General features: G+C 38.7%; 11 protein-coding genes across 11 annotated transcripts; 8 read left to right on the top strand and 3 right to left on the bottom strand.

Annotated features, from left to right (window-relative positions):
• Nucleotides 1–18: 18 nt before the first annotated feature.
• On the top strand, nt 19–930 carry V1514DRAFT_142919 (uncharacterized protein). The gene is made up of 2 exons (XM_066924478.1): nt 19–639; nt 705–930. The coding sequence occupies exons 1-2, from the start codon at nt 89–91 to the stop codon at nt 796–798; spliced, it is 645 nt and encodes a 214-aa protein (XP_066781883.1). The 5' UTR covers nt 19–88; the 3' UTR covers nt 799–930.
• On the bottom strand, nt 881–3,868 carry V1514DRAFT_335139 (uncharacterized protein). The gene is made up of 3 exons (XM_066928337.1): nt 3,791–3,868; nt 3,090–3,689; nt 881–3,041 (listed from the first exon to the last, which is right to left on the bottom strand). Exons 2-3 carry the CDS (start codon nt 3,412–3,414, stop codon nt 1,063–1,065), a joined length of 2,304 nt encoding a protein of 767 aa, XP_066781882.1. The 5' UTR covers nt 3,415–3,689; nt 3,791–3,868; the 3' UTR covers nt 881–1,062.
• A 92-nt stretch (nt 3,869–3,960) lies between these two features.
• Nucleotides 3,961–5,754, top strand: V1514DRAFT_358826 (Asx homology domain-containing protein; the record flags this gene model as incomplete). Its single annotated transcript, XM_066929674.1, has 3 exons — nt 3,961–4,687; nt 4,821–5,119; nt 5,181–5,754. The coding sequence occupies 3 exons, from the start codon at nt 3,961–3,963 to the stop codon at nt 5,526–5,528; spliced, it is 1,374 nt and encodes a 457-aa protein (XP_066781881.1). The 3' UTR covers nt 5,529–5,754.
• A 27-nt stretch (nt 5,755–5,781) lies between these two features.
• Nucleotides 5,782–7,134, top strand: V1514DRAFT_348508 (uncharacterized protein; the record flags this gene model as incomplete). The annotated part of the gene is made up of 6 exons (XM_066929338.1): nt 5,782–5,800; nt 5,925–6,014; nt 6,160–6,229; nt 6,256–6,656; nt 6,687–6,811; nt 6,931–7,134. 6 exons carry the CDS (start codon nt 5,782–5,784, stop codon nt 7,132–7,134), a joined length of 909 nt encoding a protein of 302 aa, XP_066781880.1.
• Nucleotides 7,135–7,325: 191 nt separating this feature from the next.
• Nucleotides 7,326–8,928, top strand: V1514DRAFT_335135 (IPP transferase-domain-containing protein). Its single transcript, XM_066928336.1, has 3 exons — nt 7,326–7,394; nt 7,453–7,546; nt 7,609–8,928. Exons 2-3 carry the CDS (start codon nt 7,496–7,498, stop codon nt 8,869–8,871), a joined length of 1,314 nt encoding a protein of 437 aa, XP_066781879.1. The 5' UTR covers nt 7,326–7,394; nt 7,453–7,495; the 3' UTR covers nt 8,872–8,928.
• V1514DRAFT_297145 (MED6 mediator subfamily complex component-domain-containing protein) lies at nt 8,693–9,835 on the bottom strand. The gene is made up of 2 exons (XM_066925451.1): nt 9,640–9,835; nt 8,693–9,586 (listed from the first exon to the last, which is right to left on the bottom strand). The coding sequence occupies exons 1-2, from the start codon at nt 9,722–9,724 to the stop codon at nt 8,964–8,966; spliced, it is 708 nt and encodes a 235-aa protein (XP_066781878.1). The 5' UTR covers nt 9,725–9,835; the 3' UTR covers nt 8,693–8,963.
• A 1,073-nt stretch (nt 9,836–10,908) lies between these two features.
• Nucleotides 10,909–13,065, top strand: V1514DRAFT_142679 (major facilitator superfamily domain-containing protein). The gene is made up of 2 exons (XM_066924477.1): nt 10,909–11,680; nt 11,736–13,065. Exons 1-2 carry the CDS (start codon nt 11,128–11,130, stop codon nt 13,010–13,012), a joined length of 1,830 nt encoding a protein of 609 aa, XP_066781877.1. The 5' UTR covers nt 10,909–11,127; the 3' UTR covers nt 13,013–13,065.
• On the bottom strand, nt 13,066–14,562 carry V1514DRAFT_143518 (enolase C-terminal domain-like protein). Its single transcript, XM_066924480.1, has 3 exons — nt 14,223–14,562; nt 13,923–14,144; nt 13,066–13,875 (listed from the first exon to the last, which is right to left on the bottom strand). Exons 1-3 carry the CDS (start codon nt 14,396–14,398, stop codon nt 13,119–13,121), a joined length of 1,155 nt encoding a protein of 384 aa, XP_066781876.1. The 5' UTR covers nt 14,399–14,562; the 3' UTR covers nt 13,066–13,118.
• On the top strand, nt 14,456–15,768 carry V1514DRAFT_310153 (uncharacterized protein; the record flags this gene model as incomplete). The annotated part of the gene is made up of 1 exon (XM_066925761.1): nt 14,456–15,768. The coding sequence occupies exon 1, from the start codon at nt 14,791–14,793 to the stop codon at nt 15,766–15,768; it is 978 nt and encodes a 325-aa protein (XP_066781875.1). The 5' UTR covers nt 14,456–14,790.
• Nucleotides 15,769–16,142: 374 nt separating this feature from the next.
• Nucleotides 16,143–17,867, top strand: V1514DRAFT_284043 (uncharacterized protein; the record flags this gene model as incomplete). The annotated part of the gene is made up of 1 exon (XM_066925139.1): nt 16,143–17,867. The coding sequence occupies one exon, from the start codon at nt 16,143–16,145 to the stop codon at nt 17,865–17,867; it is 1,725 nt and encodes a 574-aa protein (XP_066781874.1).
• A 607-nt stretch (nt 17,868–18,474) lies between these two features.
• V1514DRAFT_297132 (major facilitator superfamily domain-containing protein) lies at nt 18,475–20,667 on the top strand. Its single transcript, XM_066925450.1, has 2 exons — nt 18,475–19,115; nt 19,171–20,667. The coding sequence occupies exons 1-2, from the start codon at nt 18,789–18,791 to the stop codon at nt 20,584–20,586; spliced, it is 1,743 nt and encodes a 580-aa protein (XP_066781873.1). The 5' UTR covers nt 18,475–18,788; the 3' UTR covers nt 20,587–20,667.
• Nucleotides 20,668–20,898: the final 231 nt, after the last annotated feature.

The following is a 20,898-nucleotide window of genomic DNA, read 5'->3' as shown; positions in this document are numbered from 1 at the left end:
GCCTTTTAAAAAGTACAAGCGCGTCAATGAAACGCGTTGCACTTCGAAAAAAAAGTCGATTTAGAAGGTATTCAGGTCAACGCAATCAATGTATGGAGACCTTGCTGCAAAGTTGATACAAGACTCAAAACGGACTCAGATTCTTGATGCTCTTCCTGCGTATCAGACTGATCTTGTTCAAGCCATTATAAGAGAGATTAGGGATCTACGGCGAGACGTTCAAATCCTACTTGACAAGCAAGGCCCGAATTTTAAAGCATCACTAGACAGAAAAGTGTCGTGTGCTATTTTTGTGCTTCAAATTTGTATGCGGCGAAACAAGAGATGCTTGTTAGCGTATCACAGACAGCGTGCTCAACGACTTGAAGATTTAGTGTGGTCTGGCATGGAAACGAACAGCATTGCATATGATGCTGACGATTCGGGAAACGATAGAATCACGATTACAGATAATCAATTTGTTTCAACGGGCTGGCATCCGGATGAAGAAGAATATTTCAAGGGATATTCTGATATACTATCGGAGCTGAAAGGCGAATGGACAGACATTGATTTGACAGGTTCAATGGAACCGCCCAAAGACCTTTTTATTGACGTTCGTGTACTAAAAGACGCTGGAGAAATTCAAACGGAATATGGGTATGTGTTTTCTTTTTTTTTTTTTTTTTTTTATTTTTTTATTTCTGTTTTAACAAAGCGGACAGGGTTATCACTCTTACGAAGAACAGCCAGTTTTACGTGAGACAAGCTGATGTTGAACGTCTTATTCAACAGGGTTACTTGCAAAAACTTGGATAAATGGATTGAAAGGATTGACTTTTGTAATTTAGACTATTTTAGTTAGTTTGGAGTATGGAACTTATGGTCGTGTCATTTGAAACAGACTTTAATTTATAATTTTATGTGGTTTAATGTAATAATTATCATCAAATAAGGGAATTAAAAATAAAAAATCACAATGCTCAACAAAATTCAGAAGTACACCAATCCATGCATCGAAACCATGTAATACAAAAAGACAAAATTAAATTACATTAAGGATTAATTGGGTTCATCACGAGATCAACTGGATTTTTCAAACAATTTCCTTGCAACCTCTGTATCAATAGATTCTTGTTCTTGCTCGCCCGAAAAATTCGAAAGACCAGGTGTGGGCGAACTACCTTGCAGGCCAACTTGTCGAAGCATTTTTTGCACCCAAGCTTTTTTTTCGTTTGACATTCCAGTTTTTTCTATTGAACTTGTGGGCCCTGCCATTCCTAAAGGAGTCGGCGTGCTTCCAGCAGTAGATGGCGTGCTTCTTTTGCTACTTACACTCTTGTCTGATTTAGGGGTCTGAGAGCTAGAAACTGGTGAAGAATTATTCGATTGCTTCTTTAACTTATCAATAGAAACAACTCCACGACGAGATGAAGGTGACGCACGAGTCGAACTACTCTTTTGTGGTGAGCTAATAACATCCAAATTTGTACCTGAACTGTGATGCAGAACAAAATTAATTAGCCATCCCTCTAAATCTGTCCATCCGCCGCCCACACGAACCATGACCCGCTCAGCGATAATTCTGACCCAGATTATTTGTGGTGCTGCATTAGGTCGCTGCAATGTGTACTTCCGCGTTTGTCCGTAGCCTTTGCTGCTTAACGTAGAAGAAGTAGGAGTAGACACTAATTTATATGATGTTTTCTGCTGTTGCTGTTGCTGTTGCTGTTGCTGTTGCTGTTGAAAGATAGGAGAAGGGTTAAAGTCAAGCGGACTCATATTTATTTTCTCAGGAAGACCGGTCAGAATATGCCTAATTTTTAAATCCAAACTCTGCTGTGCCGTTATTGGTGTAGCCTCATCTTTCTCTTCATTAGTACTCGGTGTTAATGTGCCACGCAAAGAAGACACGTCTACTGAAAAACGCTTTGGATCATTAGCATCCAGCTCTGATGTAGAATTTTTTGGACTATGAAACGAAAGAAAGCTGTGGCGTTTATATTTATCTTTTTCAAGAATCTTAGCATTGTCACGGGCAGAAACAGGCTCAGGTACATCATAATCAACACCGTCTAAATCAAGTATTTGTTCACGACGTAAATGATCTGTAGGTGGCGAAGGTGATGGGTGAGCAAATTGCAATGGACTGAGTCCTACTCCCGTAAGTGCACGGTTGACATCAGCGGCTATGCCCATCTCAGTTGTCTCTAACGTGCCCATAGGAGAAGATAATCTTGGAATCTGGCCTAAATGCTTAACGCGAAATTGGTTCATTATATTGCTTGTAGAATTTTCTTCAAATGAGACGCTGTCTTGGTGAGATTCTAAAGAGGCAATAGAAGTAGGCTGTGATACGTTGGTAGCAAATGTTATACTATCACTTGTATCTGTGCTATATCCTTCAGTCGACCCTGCTGTTGAATTTGAACTTTCTGCCCGTTGGGGTTTCGGCTGAGCCAATATTCGAGACTGCTGAATTGCTTGCTCTCTAATGTCTAACTGGCGCGTTTCTCTTGCTCTGCGTATTTTTTCAACCTCCATTAGTGCTTCAGTATCTGTAATTTCCAAATCATCCAAGTCGACAAGTCCTTGATTGTCCTTAGCTGAAATATCTGAATGTACCTTCGTATATACCTTCGTATATTGCGATTGCGAATTAACGTTCACTTCTGAAGAGTTTATTGATCCACTATCAGTTTCAATAATTTCCTTGTTTTCAAAATCTAAAGCATCGGAATCAACATCCTTGGCCAATGCGTTGATCTTTAACTCTATATCCTCCACTCGGTCGATCCATTCCTCGGGTACGGGCTCGGCAGAGATTTCAATAATTTCATCGAGGACTTTGCCGGCCGAAACTATTGAAGATTGCAAATTAAAAATAGAAGCTTTAAAGTTGAGACTATAAAGTTGTTTCTGAATTGCAATATAAAGCCGGGATACCTCTATTTTGTTGTTGTAGATTCCGACTAATGATTCAACTTTGTGAACTCGGGGCACAGCTCGAAGAGCTAATGCGGTTAAAAGAGCTTCGGAATCTGTTGAATGGCTTTGAAGATCTAAAATGGGTTAGCTTCAAACGTAACGAAGACTATCGTAAAACATACTTAGTACTGTAAATAAAAGATTGTTGACATCTAAAGATTCAAGCCTCTTGCAAACTTCGTGGCATTTAATTTCAGTTTTGCTAAGATATTCTTCATTCTCTAGCACTTTCCAATCACAGCACCATTTTCTTAATTCCTCTAAAATTTTGTCAAGTTCTTCACACGAATAGGATGCATGAAGAATGTGTTCGTAAAGATTTATTCGAGTAGATGCCAAGTCTAGAAGCAACCGCAGCTCGGATGTTGGCAACTCTGAAGCTCTAATTACGGCTTCCGGGTCGTTTTCTTTGAAAATGGTTGGATTTAAATTTTCTAATGTGGTCATTTGCCTTAATAAATTTTGTTGAAAACTATGGAATTGAATTTCTGGCCGTAATTGTTTCTGAGTTCAGAGCCAAAACATGGTCTTAAAATCTTGGCAGGAAAAGCAAAATTTGCATGAAATTGTAATGATGTATAGCATATATCAATCAATTGCCAACCGGACTTATTAGGCTTGGTTGTGGTGATTGGAAAGTCGTTGTTCAAAACAGGCCGAGAAAAAAGCGCGGAGTGTGCGAAATCACTCCACTTCATTTATAGTCAGAACTTGCAGGTAAACTATGACCACCACATGTAGAAAAAGTAACAAGAGCAACAATCCATCAATCAGAGCCTACAACTTATGACGATATTTTCAAAAGACATTGGAACACACATACCGTCAAGAGGACTCAAAATATTTTAATTGAGGATTGAAGATATACATGTAGATCCTTACCTGGATGGTCAAAGTCGTCATTTAAAAATTATATTTTTAAGTGAATACAAGATACTTTTCAAAGAGCGATTTTAAATTGATTGATTGAACTTGTCAAAGTTTTTATGATTTATGCCAGATCGCAGGAAAACACGTTATCAGCCTGACCTGGAAATTATTCTGGATTATTCCGGCCAGTCGAAACGATTTCAGCGATTCAGTAATAAGAATGCAGATGAAAGATTAATTGATAGCTCAGAGGACAGATTTCAGGATTCTGGTGCTCTTGATTTAATTTCAGCAAATCCGGTGCCGCAATCAGGTAGGCAAGTTAAAAGACGCAGCCAATTTCAGGCGAGTGCCGAGCTCTTGGCTGATAGTAATGATCAATTTTTTGTTGGCTCTTCAAAAACATTGGAACAACACTTTAACTCGAGAACACAGAACTGGAATTTAAATATTGGATCATCTAATGGTGCTGTTGATATTGCTAGAGAAAACATGAAAAGTGAGACTTTGCAAGATAATCAAAAGATTGGACGTACCGTGCGCAAACGCAAGCTAGTTGATAGTAATGATGTTACTATAACGGATAATGAAATTTTCGTACTGGATGATGGTCAAAACTCTTCGATTGACATCACAGGTGAAGTGATGAGTGACAATGGTGAAGTAAGCCATAGGAAAAAAGTGGAGTTTCGACCAAACCCGGGAATTTTAGGAGCTTCATTTTCAAGCGTTGAAAATGATATTAATATTCAACATTGTACTGTGGACGATGACGAAACTCTTAGCAGTCATAGTAAGGAACCGGAACACTATTTATCAGATTACAGAGAAGATTCATTACAAAAAACAGGTAATTACAATGTAGCCATTGTTTAGAAGGACATGATTATTAGAAGTGATTACAAAGGCTTTGCAATTGGCCAATTTTTTTAATAACGGTTTCATGGTTAATACATCTACTAATAAATTCACTGGTTTTATAGGTCATGCCGTCCAATTGGATACTCTTCAGAAACAGCACAGTGATTCCATAACAGAAGATAAAAAGCACAACGAAATACAAAAGAGCTTGGAAAGAGTAGAAGGTCGCAATTTGAGATCAGCGCGAGGTATAAGAAAACATTACAGAGAGGTTGATAGTGATGAAGAGTTTACTCTAAAAGCTTTGAATGCAACCGTCAAATCGAAGCCAACACAAAAGGCGAAAAAAATTATTGGTAAAAATGCTGTCAACTCTTTACTTTCATCAAGAAATTCCTTATTGACAAGCAGTGATTTATCGGTAGGTTTGTTTAAGTACAACCTTGTGCTAGGATTACTGATTAAGTAACTTCAATTTTTAGAAACTGTTCAATACTAAGAGGTTTAATTTGCTCTCTGCCAATCAGCGTCGGGAATTAATTTCACTTTTACCAGAATGCGACAAAACTTCTGACTTTTTATTGGGCGAAGAATTTTTCAAACTTGGAGTTATTAGGGACTCGATGATTACATTGCAAGAAGATTTGTCGAGTGGCAGGTATGAAACGAGATATATGAATATGATAGAAAAAGCTCGAAAATGGATCGATCTTGGAAATGCGGATGATTTTAAAGAACATCAATTAGAGTTATGGTGGGGACAGCATGCTAATGTTCTTCCCAAACATGAAATATGGCCAGGAATTAATGAGAATAACGGGAATACATAATGGTAGGACCTTGGGAGCTCAGGAACAGATTAGTTAATCTTTCCACTTTGGTTTACAATTTAAGGCGTTTTATGGTGTTGATTACAGATTGTAAAATAATAGTTAGAGTAGTGGTACTGAAATAACAAAGCCCGAGGAGATAAGAGCCTCATTTCACAAAACCGTGCAAACAATTGTGACATTCATTACTAATGAACGACACGACAAGACTTCGGCCAATTATTATGTGTACAAATATCAATTCAGGGACAGGATGAATATATTATTCAAACGTGGGTAACGTGGGTTAATCTATATAAAAAAAATAAATTTTCAGTTCAATTCATTTCATCTGAAATTCAAAGCACGCTTTAAAACGCTATGGCTGAGTTTGAAGTTCTCTTCAGTCCAATAAAGTCGGTTCGATTGAGCTCTCAAATCGAATTGTTTTAGCTCCTCTAACCAGATTTCAAAATGATGATGAGTTTGCACTTATTCAAAAACTTAGTGCAACTTAATAGCTATTTAATAGATTCACCCCAACCATCAAGTATATCTTATTTATGGAATTTTGGTTCTTTATTAGGTTTAATGTTATTAATACCAATAGTAACAGGTGTAACTTTGGCTATGCATTATACACCTCATATAGATTATGCATTCAATTATGCAGAACGAGCTCTTGTCCCTGGCACTTTACTTATCTCAGAAGGCACAGTTCCGTCTCTTTTTTTTCCAAACATCAAAGTCACATTTTTGGATTGTATACCGACATCCAAGTGTCTGAGTGGAACGCAGTGACCGATGCTGTTCATGTTAAGAAAAGTTTCATATTTTTGCAGTTGTTCGGGCATGGTAGAGTTGACACTGGTGACGTGCAGAAAAGCATATATGGTCCATCAGCAATTGCAAATGGAGATGGCCCGGTCCCCAAGGAGTACACCAAGGCTGATGTTGAACAACTAATTGAGCATTTTGTTAGGGCATCTACTGTTGCGGTGACTGATACCGGATTTGATGGCGTCGAGATTCACGCAGCATATAGATATTTAATCGATCAATTTCTTCAAGCAGTGTCTAATCAGAGGTCAGAAGAATACGGAGGCTCAATTGAAAACAGAGCAAAGTTTCTTTTTGACATTATTGATCGTACTGTTGCTGCTATTGGCGCCGATTAAGTTGGAATACGGCTTTCGCCATATTCTGAATTTCAGTCAATGAAATATTTAAATCCCTACCCTCAATTTTCGTACATGATATCTAAATTACAAGAAACTCATTCAAATTTGGTATATCTTCACTTTGTTTAACCTAGAATATCAGGAGCAGAAGATCAGGTTGCTCAGGAAGGTGAATCAAGTGAGCCTTACTATACAAACTGTGGAAAGGTTCATGGATTAAGGCCGGTGCTTAAACTGCGGAGTCGGTAAAGGAATATGCTAATACCCATATGGACGGGCTTGTTGCTTTTGGTAGATATTTTGTATCGAATCCCGACTTGGTTGCTCGTGCTAAAGAAGGCATCCCGTTTAGAAAATACGACAGATCAACATTTCATAACGCCAAGTCTCCTGAAGGATATGTTGGATACGAGTACGCACCTGAGCTTAAGGGTAAGTATTTCTGAATTGAAGGGTAATTTATTTATTATTTCTATTTTTCTTTAATTATGCAGGTTTAAAAATTCGACTATACTAGAGATATATTTTTGTACAGATTTTTTTTTCGGTCCAGGACTTGTGGATGGTTTTAGCTGCAAAATTTGAATTGTATTTTGTAAAAAAAGCGCGCCGAGCGCAAATAAGTTTATGTTTGTGTAGAATAATTACTTCCATTAACTACCATATAACTATAGCGTAATTGGGGATTCAAATTGCTTTAATATAAGTATAATATTATTATATTATTATTTTTGCCATGCAATTTTACACATGAACGAGTACAGGGCGCCTGCACAAACGTTTGGGAAGCGGCAAGGACACGCCGCCATGCGGAAACTCATAACAGTCATCGGTACTACAGGTGTTGGCAAATCTAAAGTGAGCGGAAGAAAGTTGCTTTATAATTTTGCTAAATCAATTTTCTTATGTTTCGTTTTTAGCTGAGTGTTACTCTTGCTAGAGCCCTTAATGGAGAAGTGATAAATGGAGATTCCATGCAAGTCTATCACGGACTTGACACAATTACTAATAAACACCCAATAGAGGAACAATTTGATATTCCACATCATTTATTGGGTCATGAAACTGACCGAAGTCAGGAATATACTATACACAGATTTGAGAAAGAAGTCGAGGAAAAAGTTATCTCAATTTCAGACAGAATGAAGGTGCCGATTCTTGTAGGCGGTACCCATTATTACATACAATCAGTACTTTTCAAGAACAGAACTGTTACAGAACTTCAGAAGAGGGCACTCAGCAGCGAAGAGGAGTATTTCATGGACACTGCCGAAACTAAGGACATATTTGAACGACTACGGCAAGCCGATCCATCGATTGCGTCAAAGTTTCATCCCCGGGATCGACGAAAATTGCGAACAGCATTAACTATGTATTTTACAACTGGGCTAAAGCCTAGTGACATATACCGATCACAAAAAGAAGATCCAAAATCAGATTCACGATATAAATCATTAGTCTTTTGGGTGTGGAGTGATCAAACCATGCTAGACAAGCGGCTTGATATGCGGGTTGACAAAATGATCCAAGAAGGGAACATGCTTGACGAGATTAAAGAAATGAGCGATTTGTATAAATCACTAGAACCGAAGCCAATCATGGAAAACGGAATTTGGCAAGTTATAGGATTTAAGGAATTTCTTCCTTATATTGACTCTTTAAATCACGAGAATAGAGACACCGCACTAGACGAAGTGAAGAAAAATACCAGAAAATATGCGCGAACGCAGGTCAAGTGGATCAGGAGGAAATTTTTGGTCGCAGCTAAAGAATGCCCTGAAGACGTCGTTGTGGTTTTGTTGAATGCGACTGATCTGTCGAAATGGGAGATTGATGTTGAGAACCCGGCAATCGCTATTGCTAAGGATTTTTTAAATGATATTCAAACACAGCAAAACATCCGAGCACCATATGACCTCCAACACTTGCTTCAAGCTGCTCAAGAAAAAGATAACAGTGCACAGCCCGAGGATTGGCAGCATTTTAAATGTGATATTTGTAAGGACAAATTTGGCGATGCATTTGTCTGTGTGGGCAGTGAACGGTGGAAGATTCATTTAAATAGTAGAAAGCATAAACAATTTATCAGATACCTCTCTAAAAAATCAGAGTTTGAAAAATGGAATTCTGGGCGGAAAAGCAAAGACGATGCAAAAAAACTGAGCTCGACAAAATTATTGTAAATAAACTATGAAAATATTGAAGATAAACTTTGTATAATCCTAAATAATAAACTATCGTAAAACGCCATAAAACCCTCGGTTCCATTAAATAATTATTTTCGTCGTTTTCTTTTACTAGCAACCTGTGTTACAAGGTCAGAGGTATCACTTTGGGGCTGAGGAGCTGTTTTGTTGATTTGTCTGCCTGGAGGAGATACTCCTGTTGTTGCAGGCACGTCAATAAATGATAAATCTGACCCTAATTGCATAAAGCACCCCATTGCTCGTATCATCATCCGCTCCTGTTGATGCTTTTCTTGAAATTCATCCTCATCAAGCGTACCCGGAGCGTACGTATATCCAAGAGTAGGAGCAAAGTTGGGCAAATTATCTGTAGCCAGAACCAAGGCGGATCGTAATTCACAAACCGTTGCTAACATTCTTGATGAAACAATGCTGTAGACATTTGGAGCCATATATATATTCTCGTTAATAACAAAATAAGTAGCCAATGGGGTAGTTTCGGTGGATGATATTCGATCTTGCTTTCTAATAAGCCATAATGCGGAAGCTGGGTTAGCCATGGCTATTATAAATTCAACTCCTCTCATTGTTGAGAGCGCCAGGGATAGGTCTTGAGGCAGAGATAGTGATCCGTTAAATTGCGACTGCATCTTAAGGACCTGATTGTTACTAGATCGATCATAAAATGGAGACTGAGAAAAATATTCCAAAACTGATAACACAACGTAAGGTCAACTAATTAATCAAAATATTTATAATTCGTACCATTGTCAGTCCGTAATCCAAACATTTGAATCCATTCCGGTGCTCGCCATTGTAACTCGTCCAGTGCAACCTGTTGATCTGTCATTATGGCAGAAAAAACTTATAAAATTTTTGACGTAAATGAACAATGCAATAATCAATTGAACATAATAAAGTATAAATGCAAAAAGAAAGAGGATATGTATACCATCTAAAGTCTACCGATTTCTGCCTTTTAGACTAACTAATCAAATACTGTAGCTATTTACTGAATGTATTACGTAAGTAATTGCATAAATGAACAAATTGTTTGCCCGAAGCTCCGGTCATTGGAATCCAACTGTTTCAGGACCCGATCAGATTCAACCTTTATTAATTGGCGGCTTTAGTGACGTGATTTTTCACTATCATGACTTTGTAAACCGGAGCTTAATTATATATGTATACAAGTAGGAGGTACTTTAATCTTTCTCGGCAAATGCTTGCTGAATAAAAGGTCTTGGAGGCAAATGCCCGCTTTCATTTTTTTAAGCTTATATAATACGGTATACTGGGTTATAACTAACTATAGTTAATAACTATTACAGCAAAGTCGAAAAATGTTTCGACAAACTGGAGCGGTATATAAAGAAAATACGCGAACACCGCATTGACACAATATAGTTATTCTTTGCTTTGTACACACTACCCATACGTGGCTGTGCTTTGGTATACCACCAAGATTGATCCTTTCTAAATACCAGTGAAAATGTTACACTATGACTTTCATTACCGTGTTGATTGCATTGGCTTAAATCCATTGTTTTGCCATAGTAACGTAACTACTATATATAATAAATTGTACTACAATACATGGTACCGTCACGTTATACCGTTATTCTTGAGGTTTGCAAAAGCTTCCCGTGTCTTGTTCCGCAAACTCTAAAAGAGCGCACATGCACTTCGTGGGCTTACAAACTGTGTCACCTTATCCTGGATGGTAAAGTCTACAATGATGTTCAAGAAGAAACAAACAAGACGATTCGTCTACTATTGTTTAGTTTTCAACAAATTTTATTTTATTTTGCTTAATGCTTAATTTGAAAAATAATGGGCTGCAAATGATATTTTGGATTAGGTGATTGGAATATGGCTCAGTTTTCTTGGCAAAATGAATATAAAACGCTTCATTTTAATACGCGTCTGTAAAGTTCCGTGGTATCCGTCTTTGCGGTGACATATCCTCTAAAGGTTTTATGACTTCAATTGGATAATGATGGCGACATTGTTTCCAAGTCGTCGGATTGTGGTACTCTTTGTATGGTTCTGTACATTGCACTGTACCAAGATATGCATGGAGTTTTGAAAGAATCATGAAGTTTAATTTAGTAATATTATGAGTCTGATAATTTATATCATTCATGATATTTATATGCTGTCAGAATTTTTATAAATACCCACCTAATACCTCAGATGGGTTGACAGACCATGACACAAAGTCGAATCATTTTTAGCTGGTGAATTACACAGATGTCAACAGGTACAGAAATTGAAAAAAAATCGGCTAATAGCCTCCCGCTGTACGGGGACAACGCTGAACAGAAAGAACCTTATGTTTCTGTTTCTTCTGGCAAACTAAAGGAAACTAAGGGAATCTTTAGTTCATTGGACAATTCTTCCAAAGAGTCGTCGCTTGGAGATGTTACCCAACTTGGTTCAGAATCAATTAATATTCCAGTGGGTTGGCCTGCTCTTGCAACCCAGAAGCCGCAAAAGTTTTATTTTTGGAATTTTTCTGGACCTAGAAATGTTAATCTTGACGACGTTGCAACCCAACAATCAGTTTTTGATGATCCCGAAAAGTCCAAATTGTATTGGCCCATTGCGGAATACGAAAATTTGCATAGAGTTGATCCATTAGCTAGATGGTCGTGGCGAGAGGAAGTTAGAGTTCTTCGCAAAATTGATTTTAGAATCATGACTTGGTGTGCCATAATGTTTATAGCGCTTCAACTCGATCGTGGTAACCTTTCACAGGCTGTAGCTGACAACTTCTTGGATGATCTTGGATTTAATACCAATGGTACGCTAGTTAAATTTTTGATTTGCAGTATTTTATCGATAATAACAATAACTAGTTTTCAATAATGGAAATACTGTTTTTAAAGTTGTGTTTTTGTTTTGCGAGGTACCGTCGCAATTGATTTCGAAAAAGATTGGTCCTGATCGCTGGATTCCGATTCAAATGCTTTGTTGGTCAGGGGTGGCCATGTCACAATACGCTATTAATTCTGCCGCAGGATTCTATGTTACGCGCGCTCTTCTCGGAGCTCTGGAGGGTGGATTTATTGCCGACATCTGTCTGTACCTATCTTATTTTTATACTAGGACTGAACTTCCTGTTCGTCTTGCATATTTTTGGGCAGCTTTAACAATTGCAGAAATTATTGCTGCATTTATGGCATATGGAATTTTGCACATGCGAGGTGTCCATGGCTTAGCTGGATGGAGATGGCTTTTTCTTATTGAAGGCGCCATTACTGGGTTTGTTGGTCTTTGGTCTGCAGTGCTAATGCCACCCGGGCCAACAAAGACTGCTTCGTGGTTTAGAGGGAAAAATGGCTGGTTTACTCCTCGTGAAGAAACAATTATTGTGAATCGAGTTCTCCGTGACGACCCGTCAAAAGGAGGTATGCACAATCGTCAAGCATTGAACTTTCCCATGTTTTGGAAATCACTTAAGGATTACGATTTATGGCCAATTTATATTATTGGCCTCGTGTTCGGTTTATCTTCATCACCAGTTGGAACTTATTTGACGTTGAGTCTTCGTCAATTAGGATTCACAACGTTTCAGACGACACTGATGGTTCTGCCTCAACAAGTTGGAGGATTGTTTATAATGTTGGCGAATACTTATATATCTGAGAAATTTAATGAGCGTTCTTTACCTGGAGTGTTTGCCCAATTATGGGTTCTTGCATGTCTTATTCCTATTCGAACGTTTGGGAAAAATGCAAATAGATGGTCCAAATATGCTGTGACTACGGTATTGTTAGCCCATCCTTCAAATCACGCTGTTCAGGTTGCGTGGACATCAAGAAACTCGAATTCAGTTCGAACAAGAACTTTATCTGCAGCAATGTATAATATGTTTGTTCAGCTATCAGGTATTATTTCATCGTATATTTATCGTGCAGACGACAAACCTTTATATCATCGGGGTAATACGGTTCTTATTGGTTTAGCATGTATGAATATTGTGATTTATCTTTTGGTAAAGCTCTATTACATATTCCGAAATAAGCAGAAGGCGAAAAAGTGGAATGCGATGACGTTTGAGCAACAAGATGACTATTCGCATAGTACGACGGATGAGGGAAGCAGCAGGTTGGATTTTGTGTTTGCTCACTGATGAAAAGCTGAAGTTGTTTTTTTTCAAAAAAATGTTTTTCATAAATTACACTATTTATCAACTGTAAGATGCAAGTGCAGAGTAGGGGTTTAAATTAATGAATCTACTACCATTCTCTCAACCCTCCATCCTCGCCAACAAAACCACCCGATCGCCAGGCCTTAGCACCCTTGCTAACTGTACGTACAAAATCTTCGTCTATTTCAATTCCCAATCCTGGACCATTCGTAACCTCGACAAAGCCGTCTTTAACCGCAAAAAATTCTGGATTGGTAACATATGACGTAATATCTTCTTCGCCTGCCTCAACATTGTAATGTATACCTATAGACATTTCTTGTATCACATGGTTAGGCGTTGACGCACCGATCTGAAGACATGCAGCAAGCGCAATTGAACCAAGCGGGCAATGAGGGGCAATGGCAACATCATATGCTTCAGCAATAGCAGCAATTCTGCGCAGTTCCGAAATTCCACCAACATGTGATATATCTGGTTGAAGAATATCAATCGTAGCTTTTGAATTTAAAAATTTTTTGACATCCCACCTCGAATGCAAGCGCTCTCCTAGCGCAATAGGAATTGATGTTAAATTCGACAACTCTTCGATCCCTTCATAATTTTCAGACAACAAAGGTTCTTCAATAAACAACGGTCGAAAAGGTTCCAAAAGTTTTGCCAATTGTTTTGCCATTGGCTTGTGAATCCTGCCATGAAAGTCAACGCCGGCATCTAGCCCCAGTGACTTCACGGTAGCCAATCTCTCTGCGGCGGAATCAAGCGATGCTGGAGAATCAAGCCAACCAATATCCGCAGTAGCATTCATTTTAACAGCCTTGAAACCTTGAGCTTTTCGAGCTTCGCTGTTAATAGTTAGAAATTGTCTGGATATTCATCTTATATCACTTACGCCTGAACCTTTACCGAATCAGGTCGGTCACCGCCAATCCATGCGTATACTTTGACTTTATTTCTGACCTTGCCTCCCAATAAATCATGTATGGGAATATTTAAACGACGCCCCTTAAGATCCCATAGGGCAATATCTAAACCAGAAAGTGCCGATTGAAGTACGGGTCCTCCTCTGTAGAATCCTAAGCGCCAAACCGCCTGCCAAATGTGCTCAATGTCGCTGTTAATTAAATATAATTAGCTCTATATTACTTTTTTTTTAACCATTTCAATTTTTCTTAATAGAATTATATCTTACTTGGCTTCCCATCCAATAAACCGTGCCTTGAACGATTCCAATGCTCCTTCGACCGCTTCAGAATGCCCTTCCAGTGAGGCTTCACCCCATCCGAAGTTACCCTCAACATCGGTAACCTTAACATATAGCCACCTGGGAGGCACTCGAAAATACTCAATAGACGCAATAGCAGGCATTTCAAAGGCTGCAATTTGCTAATAAGTTGTATTAATGCATTTTTTTTTGCAGTGCACAACTCTTCTTGATGTTTATATATAAATAAATGTGTAAACTCGGGGTCGGGGTTTATGCTTTACCGGAAATGTATCCGAAACACCAAAATAACTGATCGGGGAATTTAGGCTGCAATTTAGTATTGTGGGTGTTATAAGCCCTGTGCGGGGTTGCGGGATTGCGGGATTGCTGGATCTCTTCATCCCACATTTTCCCCCGCCCCCTCATTCACCATCTCTAATCGGAAAGGCGTACAGACCATGACGAACAAATATAAATTCATAAATTCAAGACTAACTTTTTTTTATTCTGAAAAAGCTATAACAATCATTTTTACTGTTTTAACAGCGCAATCATGGTCAACTACTCTCCTCCTCCCAATGGCATTTATGTGCCCTCGGTGACGTTTTTTAAGAAAGATTCGTCAGCCGATTCTATTTACAATCCACCTGTTGATCTTGAACTTCAATTACAATATACATTGTTTTTGGCCAGAAATGGTGTTCATGGTGTCGTCCTTTTCGGTTCCACCGGAGAAGCAGTTCATATCTCGCGAGAAGAGAGAAGCAATGTGATTTCTTTTGTTCGCCAGGGCTTAGATAACGAAGGTTTTAGCAACTTCCCAATTATTGCTGGAACCGCAAGCAATTCAGCAGTAGAAACTGTGCAGCTTCTCAACGATGCCAAAACTTCTGGTGCCGCATACGCGTTAGTTCTCGCTCCGAACTTTTTTGCTTCACTCGTGACCCAGCAGGGACTTGTACAATGGTATTCTGAAGTTGCTTCAAGATCGCCTTTGCCAATCTTGATCTATTACTATCCTGGCGTGTCAAACAATATCAATATTGATATTTCCACCTTTGAGGAGCTTTCTACTCACCCTAACATCGTGGGAACTAAGCTTTCGCATGGTAATATCTCGCACCACACAATTTTATCTCAAAGTCCCACGATTCAATCCAACAATTTCAGCGTGTTTACGGGACTTGGCCAGCAATTGCTGCCTTTGACAGTAGTTGGTGGTGCTGGTGCTATCGATGCATTGGCTGGTGTCTTTCCAAAATCTGTTGTTCGGCTATTCAATTTAAGTGCTCAGGGAAATATCAAAGCTGCACAGAAAGCTCAATATCTTGTGTCAAGAGCTGAAGAAGTGGTTGCCAACTTTGGTGTTATCGGTGTTAAAGAAGCGGTCTTTCGCGTGCATGGATGGGGTGACCGTGATGGCTCTCGCTTGCCCCTGAAGGGGTTTCTAGGTACCAAAGAGCAAGAAGAGTGGACAACAAATTATGGGGAAGCGATTGAAGATTTGAAGAAGTTTGAGACTAGTCTTTAATTTTTTTTTCATAATTTCTATTATATTTAGTTATAGAATTAGTGAGCAAATTGGTTTTTAAGAAAATATAATACATTTTTATTGCGTATTGCACATGTTGAAAGTATAAAATTACATAACGAAATTGATACACTATAAGTAGGCCGCGCGGGTTATTGCCATCGGCGACGCAGAGTTAACTTGGAAGCATATCACACCATTCAACATCTAATCACATATATTTTAATCAACAAACCTCAGTAGTTGCATGGAGATTGACGATGAAGAATATAATCCATGGAGTAATGATGACTCATCAAGCGTGTTGAATCCAACCTCTACGATTGAGAATGACTTCACTAATGCGTAATTATGCTCATTCTTGCATCTGTTACATGGATATAAAACTAACTTTTCAAAGCAAAGAGGCACGGGGTTTGAAGAAACAGAAATATTTTTGCAGAACTGAATCAAGAAAGCGATTAGATCCAGCAGCAATTTTCCCGGCAGAAATCTTTCATGCCATTCTGGATCATGTCCCTTTTCCATTCACACGTACTCTCCTAGTCGTGTCGTCTACGTGGAATTATCTTTTAAATAATTATTTTGATTATTCTCGTGGATATAAATCACTTGATTTTTCTCATCTGGCACATGGTTATTACCTGACGCATGACTTTTTACTTTACTGTCTTCGCAAAGCTGGTCCCGGCAATGTTCAATCTATACTTGCTACACCAAGATCGCCCTTAAAATTCATTAGAACTTCTGTTCTTATAGCCATATTGCTTTTGCAAGTCAAGCCTGGACCCAATGTTGAACGTGATTTAGTCAGTTTCAAGGGCTTACAAGAACAAGGTGTTTGGAGTGATGATGAAAATGATTCGCATTCCGGTGTGGACATCTTGCATGAATCCAAAGATTTTATGCAAAACATCTCGATTGTAGGATTACCGGACGAAGGTGCAACTTTTATATTTCAACAATGGAATCATTTTGTCGATAACCCCATCAAGCAATTTTCAACTTTACAAAATTTGACATTATCTTTGGAAGTCGTCCCTGCTTTAGTTACGTTTCTTGTTCGAAGTCCAACGATTGTTAGGTTTCCGAATCTTGAAATTCTGAATTGCCCAATGTGTTCAGACGGTTTAAATTTGATTGTCTGGCCTGACATGTCATCTTTATCTTTTTCACTCGATTTTAATGCATTCCCTGCTCTTCATATATGGAGACTGGGCGGTAATGATAATAAAAACTATAGAATTTTCCGAATAAATGTGGATCAGCAATGTCTTGATGTGTGTCTACGATGGATGCCTAATTTAAAAATATTTCACGGAGATAGAATCCACATCGGTGCGAGAGGAAGTTACGGATATATGATTGAACGATCAAATTTTTCTCGGAAGGCTAATTTAGAACAGATGACGCTAGTAAACTCTATCATGGATAAGATGCCTACTCTTTCACGGTCTTGCCGAAGACTTGACATTAGAGGTTCTGGTTTGACTCCTAGGAGCGTTTATTATGATGTGGAGGGCAATATTACTGGCTATGTTTCAGATCCGCGAATGGTTGAGCCTGAACCAGGTATGGAAAGATTATGGGCGGATATAGAAGCGCATAATTTAAAAGGCGTTTTGAAGGATGAATATAGTGGAATCGAGTATCTGGATGTTTCGGGCATGAAAACACATATGACAAATGCTAGATTAGTCGATATCTTGGTTCGATGTGGTGGAGTAGCGGAATTAATAGTGCAGCACTGCCCTAAGCTAAAGTTTGCTCATCTAGAACTAGGAGAGGCCATTGTTCCAGCAAGCTGTTTAGCGGAACAAATAACGATGGCATGTCCTAGGCTGAGAAAGTTAAAGGTGACAGGCTGTCATACATTCACAGATACTTGCTTGCAAGCATTAAGAGACCTTAATCTTGAATACCTAGACGTCTCCGACACGTCGGTAACCGCTGAAGGGGTACTACAATATCTCCGTGACCATGAACAGCAACTCAAGACATTCATATGTCCATTCAATGATGAAATAGTTCAAATATTATATGAATCTAACGTTAGTGTACTAAAAGAGCAAGAAGTACCTGTCTTTGAACAAAATTAAAAGGTTACATTCTCCCCAAATTTGTTCGGCCCGGGCCGGGTCGGAACGGCGTTTGATTTTTAAATTGTTTTGGTGATAAATTTGCATAGAGGAGGGTATGTGTTGCTCTATGTTATTAATCAACTTTTAATTAAAAACTAAGTTGGTATAAGGATGTATAGGAGTATATTGTATAACGATACATTTACGTATACACAGCGTATAGTGTATGTAGTACAACTTGTACATACTCGAATACTTTTTCTTTAATTGCCGATGGCACGAAGTTTAAAAAAATTTTAAGGACTCGACTTTTTTATAGTTCCGAAAATTTTTTTCTTTTTTTTTGCAATGGCAACTTTAAAAGCAATCAGCCAACTTGAAATTGCATATAAATGCCAGTATATAACTCGAATCTAATCCAATGTTTATATTATATCGCATATATACATGAGGTATGCATTGGGATACACAGATCGATGGTGCAATCTGGTGAGAGTTTGTGCTGCGAAGAAAGCTGGGTCTGGTGTGTGGATAAAGTTTATGAAAGAAAAAAAAAAGAATAAGGAAAAAGAAGTACGAAAGTGAAGTTTAATGTTATGTTTTATGTTATATAGTTTTAAGGATAATAAATTATGTCATTGGACATATTGGAGGATAAAGCAGCTATCATACAACACAATCGAGATACTGAACGATATATATATTTACTGATTCAGGTACCGAAGTTAGTCGCATGTACGATTGGTCAAAGTAAAAAATGATTCGTCATAAGTGGTTTTAATTACTCTATTCTGCATTGGTATTGTACCAAGTACCCACATGAAAATTTGGACACCTGCCAAAATTTAGATACAATCGATTTTTTCGTATAAATGCCTTTAAATATCCCTTTTCCTTGGCATCAGCAGAATATTGTTGAGATTGTCACTGATATGGAAAATGTCGGATTCAGGTGTGAATAAGGTTTCAGAATATTCAGAGAAGCTTTCGAACAATACTGAAGATGATCTTTCTACTTCTATCTCTGAGGACTTTTCTGAAGAACTAAATATTCCCAAAGATTGGCCTCCTTTGGCTACTCAACGTCCCCAAAAATATTACTTTTGGAACTTTAATGGGCCTTCCTGTATTGATTTGGATAGTATTGCCACACAACCATCGGTATATGACGATCCTACCAAGGCCAAAGCCTATCAACCAATTCCTGAGTATGAAAATATCCACAGATTTGATCCATTAGCACGATGGACTTGGAGAGAGGAAGTGGTAAGAAAATTAATGGTCTGACAAGCACAAGCTCTTTTTCTAATCATGCATACAGAGAATTGTGCGCAAGATTGATCTGAGAATCATGTTGTGGTGCGGTATTATGTTCATGGCCCTTCAACTTGATCGTGGTAATATTTCACAAGCGGTAGCAGATAACATGCTTACTGACCTTGGGTTTTCGACTGATGTTTTCAATAATGGCAATACGATTTTCACGGTTGTTTTTTTGGTTGCAGAAGTTCCCTCTCAACTTATTTCGAAAAAGCTTGGCCCGGATAGGTGGATACCTATTCAAATGCTTTGTTGGTCTGGCGTTGCCATGTCACAGTATGCTTTAAAGTCTGCAGGGTCCTTTTATGCTACTCGAGCACTCCTTGGTGCACTCGAAGGTGGATTTATTGCTGATGTTTGTTTGTATTTGTCGTATTTTTACACTACTCTTGAGCTTCCACTACGATTGGCTTATTTTTGGTCTGCATTGACAATATCTCAGATTATAGCTGCCTTTATGGGATTCGGAATTCTTCACATGCATGGTGACCGTGGCAAAGAGGGTTGGAGATGGTTATTTCTTATTGAAGGAGCGATCACAGCATTTGTTGGCATTTGGTCGGCTCTTTTGATGCCTCCGTCTCCTACCAAGACTGCGTCATGGTTTAGAGGGAAAAAAGGATGGTTCACGCCCCGGGAGGAAACTATTATGGTAAATCGTGTTTTACGTGATGACCCATCAAAAGGTGATATGCATAACAGACAAGCATTAAATTTCACAAGCTTTTGGAAATCATTGTGTGATTTTGATCTCTGGCCAATTTATATTATTGGTTTGTTATTTTTCATTCCATCATCTCCAGTTGGAACTTATATGACTCTCACTTTAAGAGGCCTTGGGTTTACAACGTTTCAGTCTATTTTAATGGTGCTTCCATATCAAGTATTGTCAATTATATGTCTTCTTCTGAACACATATGCTGCGCAAAAATGGGAAAATATTCGATGCTATCTAGGAATATTTCAGCAGGTGTGGTGTTTGGCTTGTCTTATTCCATTAAGGGTATTTAGTGAAGAAACCTCAAAATGGTCAAAATATTCGGTTTTGGTAGTTTTGTTATCATATCCGTCATGTCATGCTATTCAGGTTGGTTGGACATCTCGTAATTCTAATACTGTGCGAACCAGAACATTGTCGGCAGCCATGTACAATATGTTTTGCCAATTGGGTGGTATTGTCTCAAATAATATTTACAGAGCCGATGACAAACCATTGTATCACAGAGGCAATCAGGCACTTATTGGCATAGCTTGCATGAATATTGTGGTTTATGGGCTTGCCAAGATTTATTATTTGTACCGCAACAAGCAGAGAGATGCGCAATGGGATGCATTGACTTCTGAGCAAAAACATGAATATAGACATACAACAAAAGATGAGGGATCAAAGAGGTTAGATTTTAGATTTGGACATTAAAGAGTTTTGTGATTTAAGAAATATTATTGATATATTTATAATGTTCTATATTAGATTGTGTAATATGAATGATTAAAAATATTTGACGAATTCATTGACTTTTCTGATCTAACAGTGTAATCAAGGTCAAGGTCAAGGTCAAGGTCAAGGTCAAGGTCAAGGTCAAGGTCGGGGTCGGGGTCGGGGTCGGGGGTCGGGGTCGGGGTCGGGGGTCGGGGTCGGGGGTCGGGGGTCGGGGTCGGGGTCGGGGTCGGGGTCGGGGTCGGGGTCGGGGTCGGGGTCGGGGTCGGGGTCGGGGTCGGGGTCGGGGTC

The sequence above is a fragment of the Lipomyces japonicus genome (genome assembly GCF_038497905.1).
Source record: "Lipomyces japonicus strain CBS 7319 unplaced genomic scaffold V1514scaffold_38, whole genome shotgun sequence".
Classification (NCBI taxonomy): domain Eukaryota; kingdom Fungi; phylum Ascomycota; class Lipomycetes; order Lipomycetales; family Lipomycetaceae; genus Lipomyces; species Lipomyces japonicus.
Note: the sequence above shows the minus strand (reverse complement) of the source record. Positions and strands in the feature narration are given on the sequence as shown.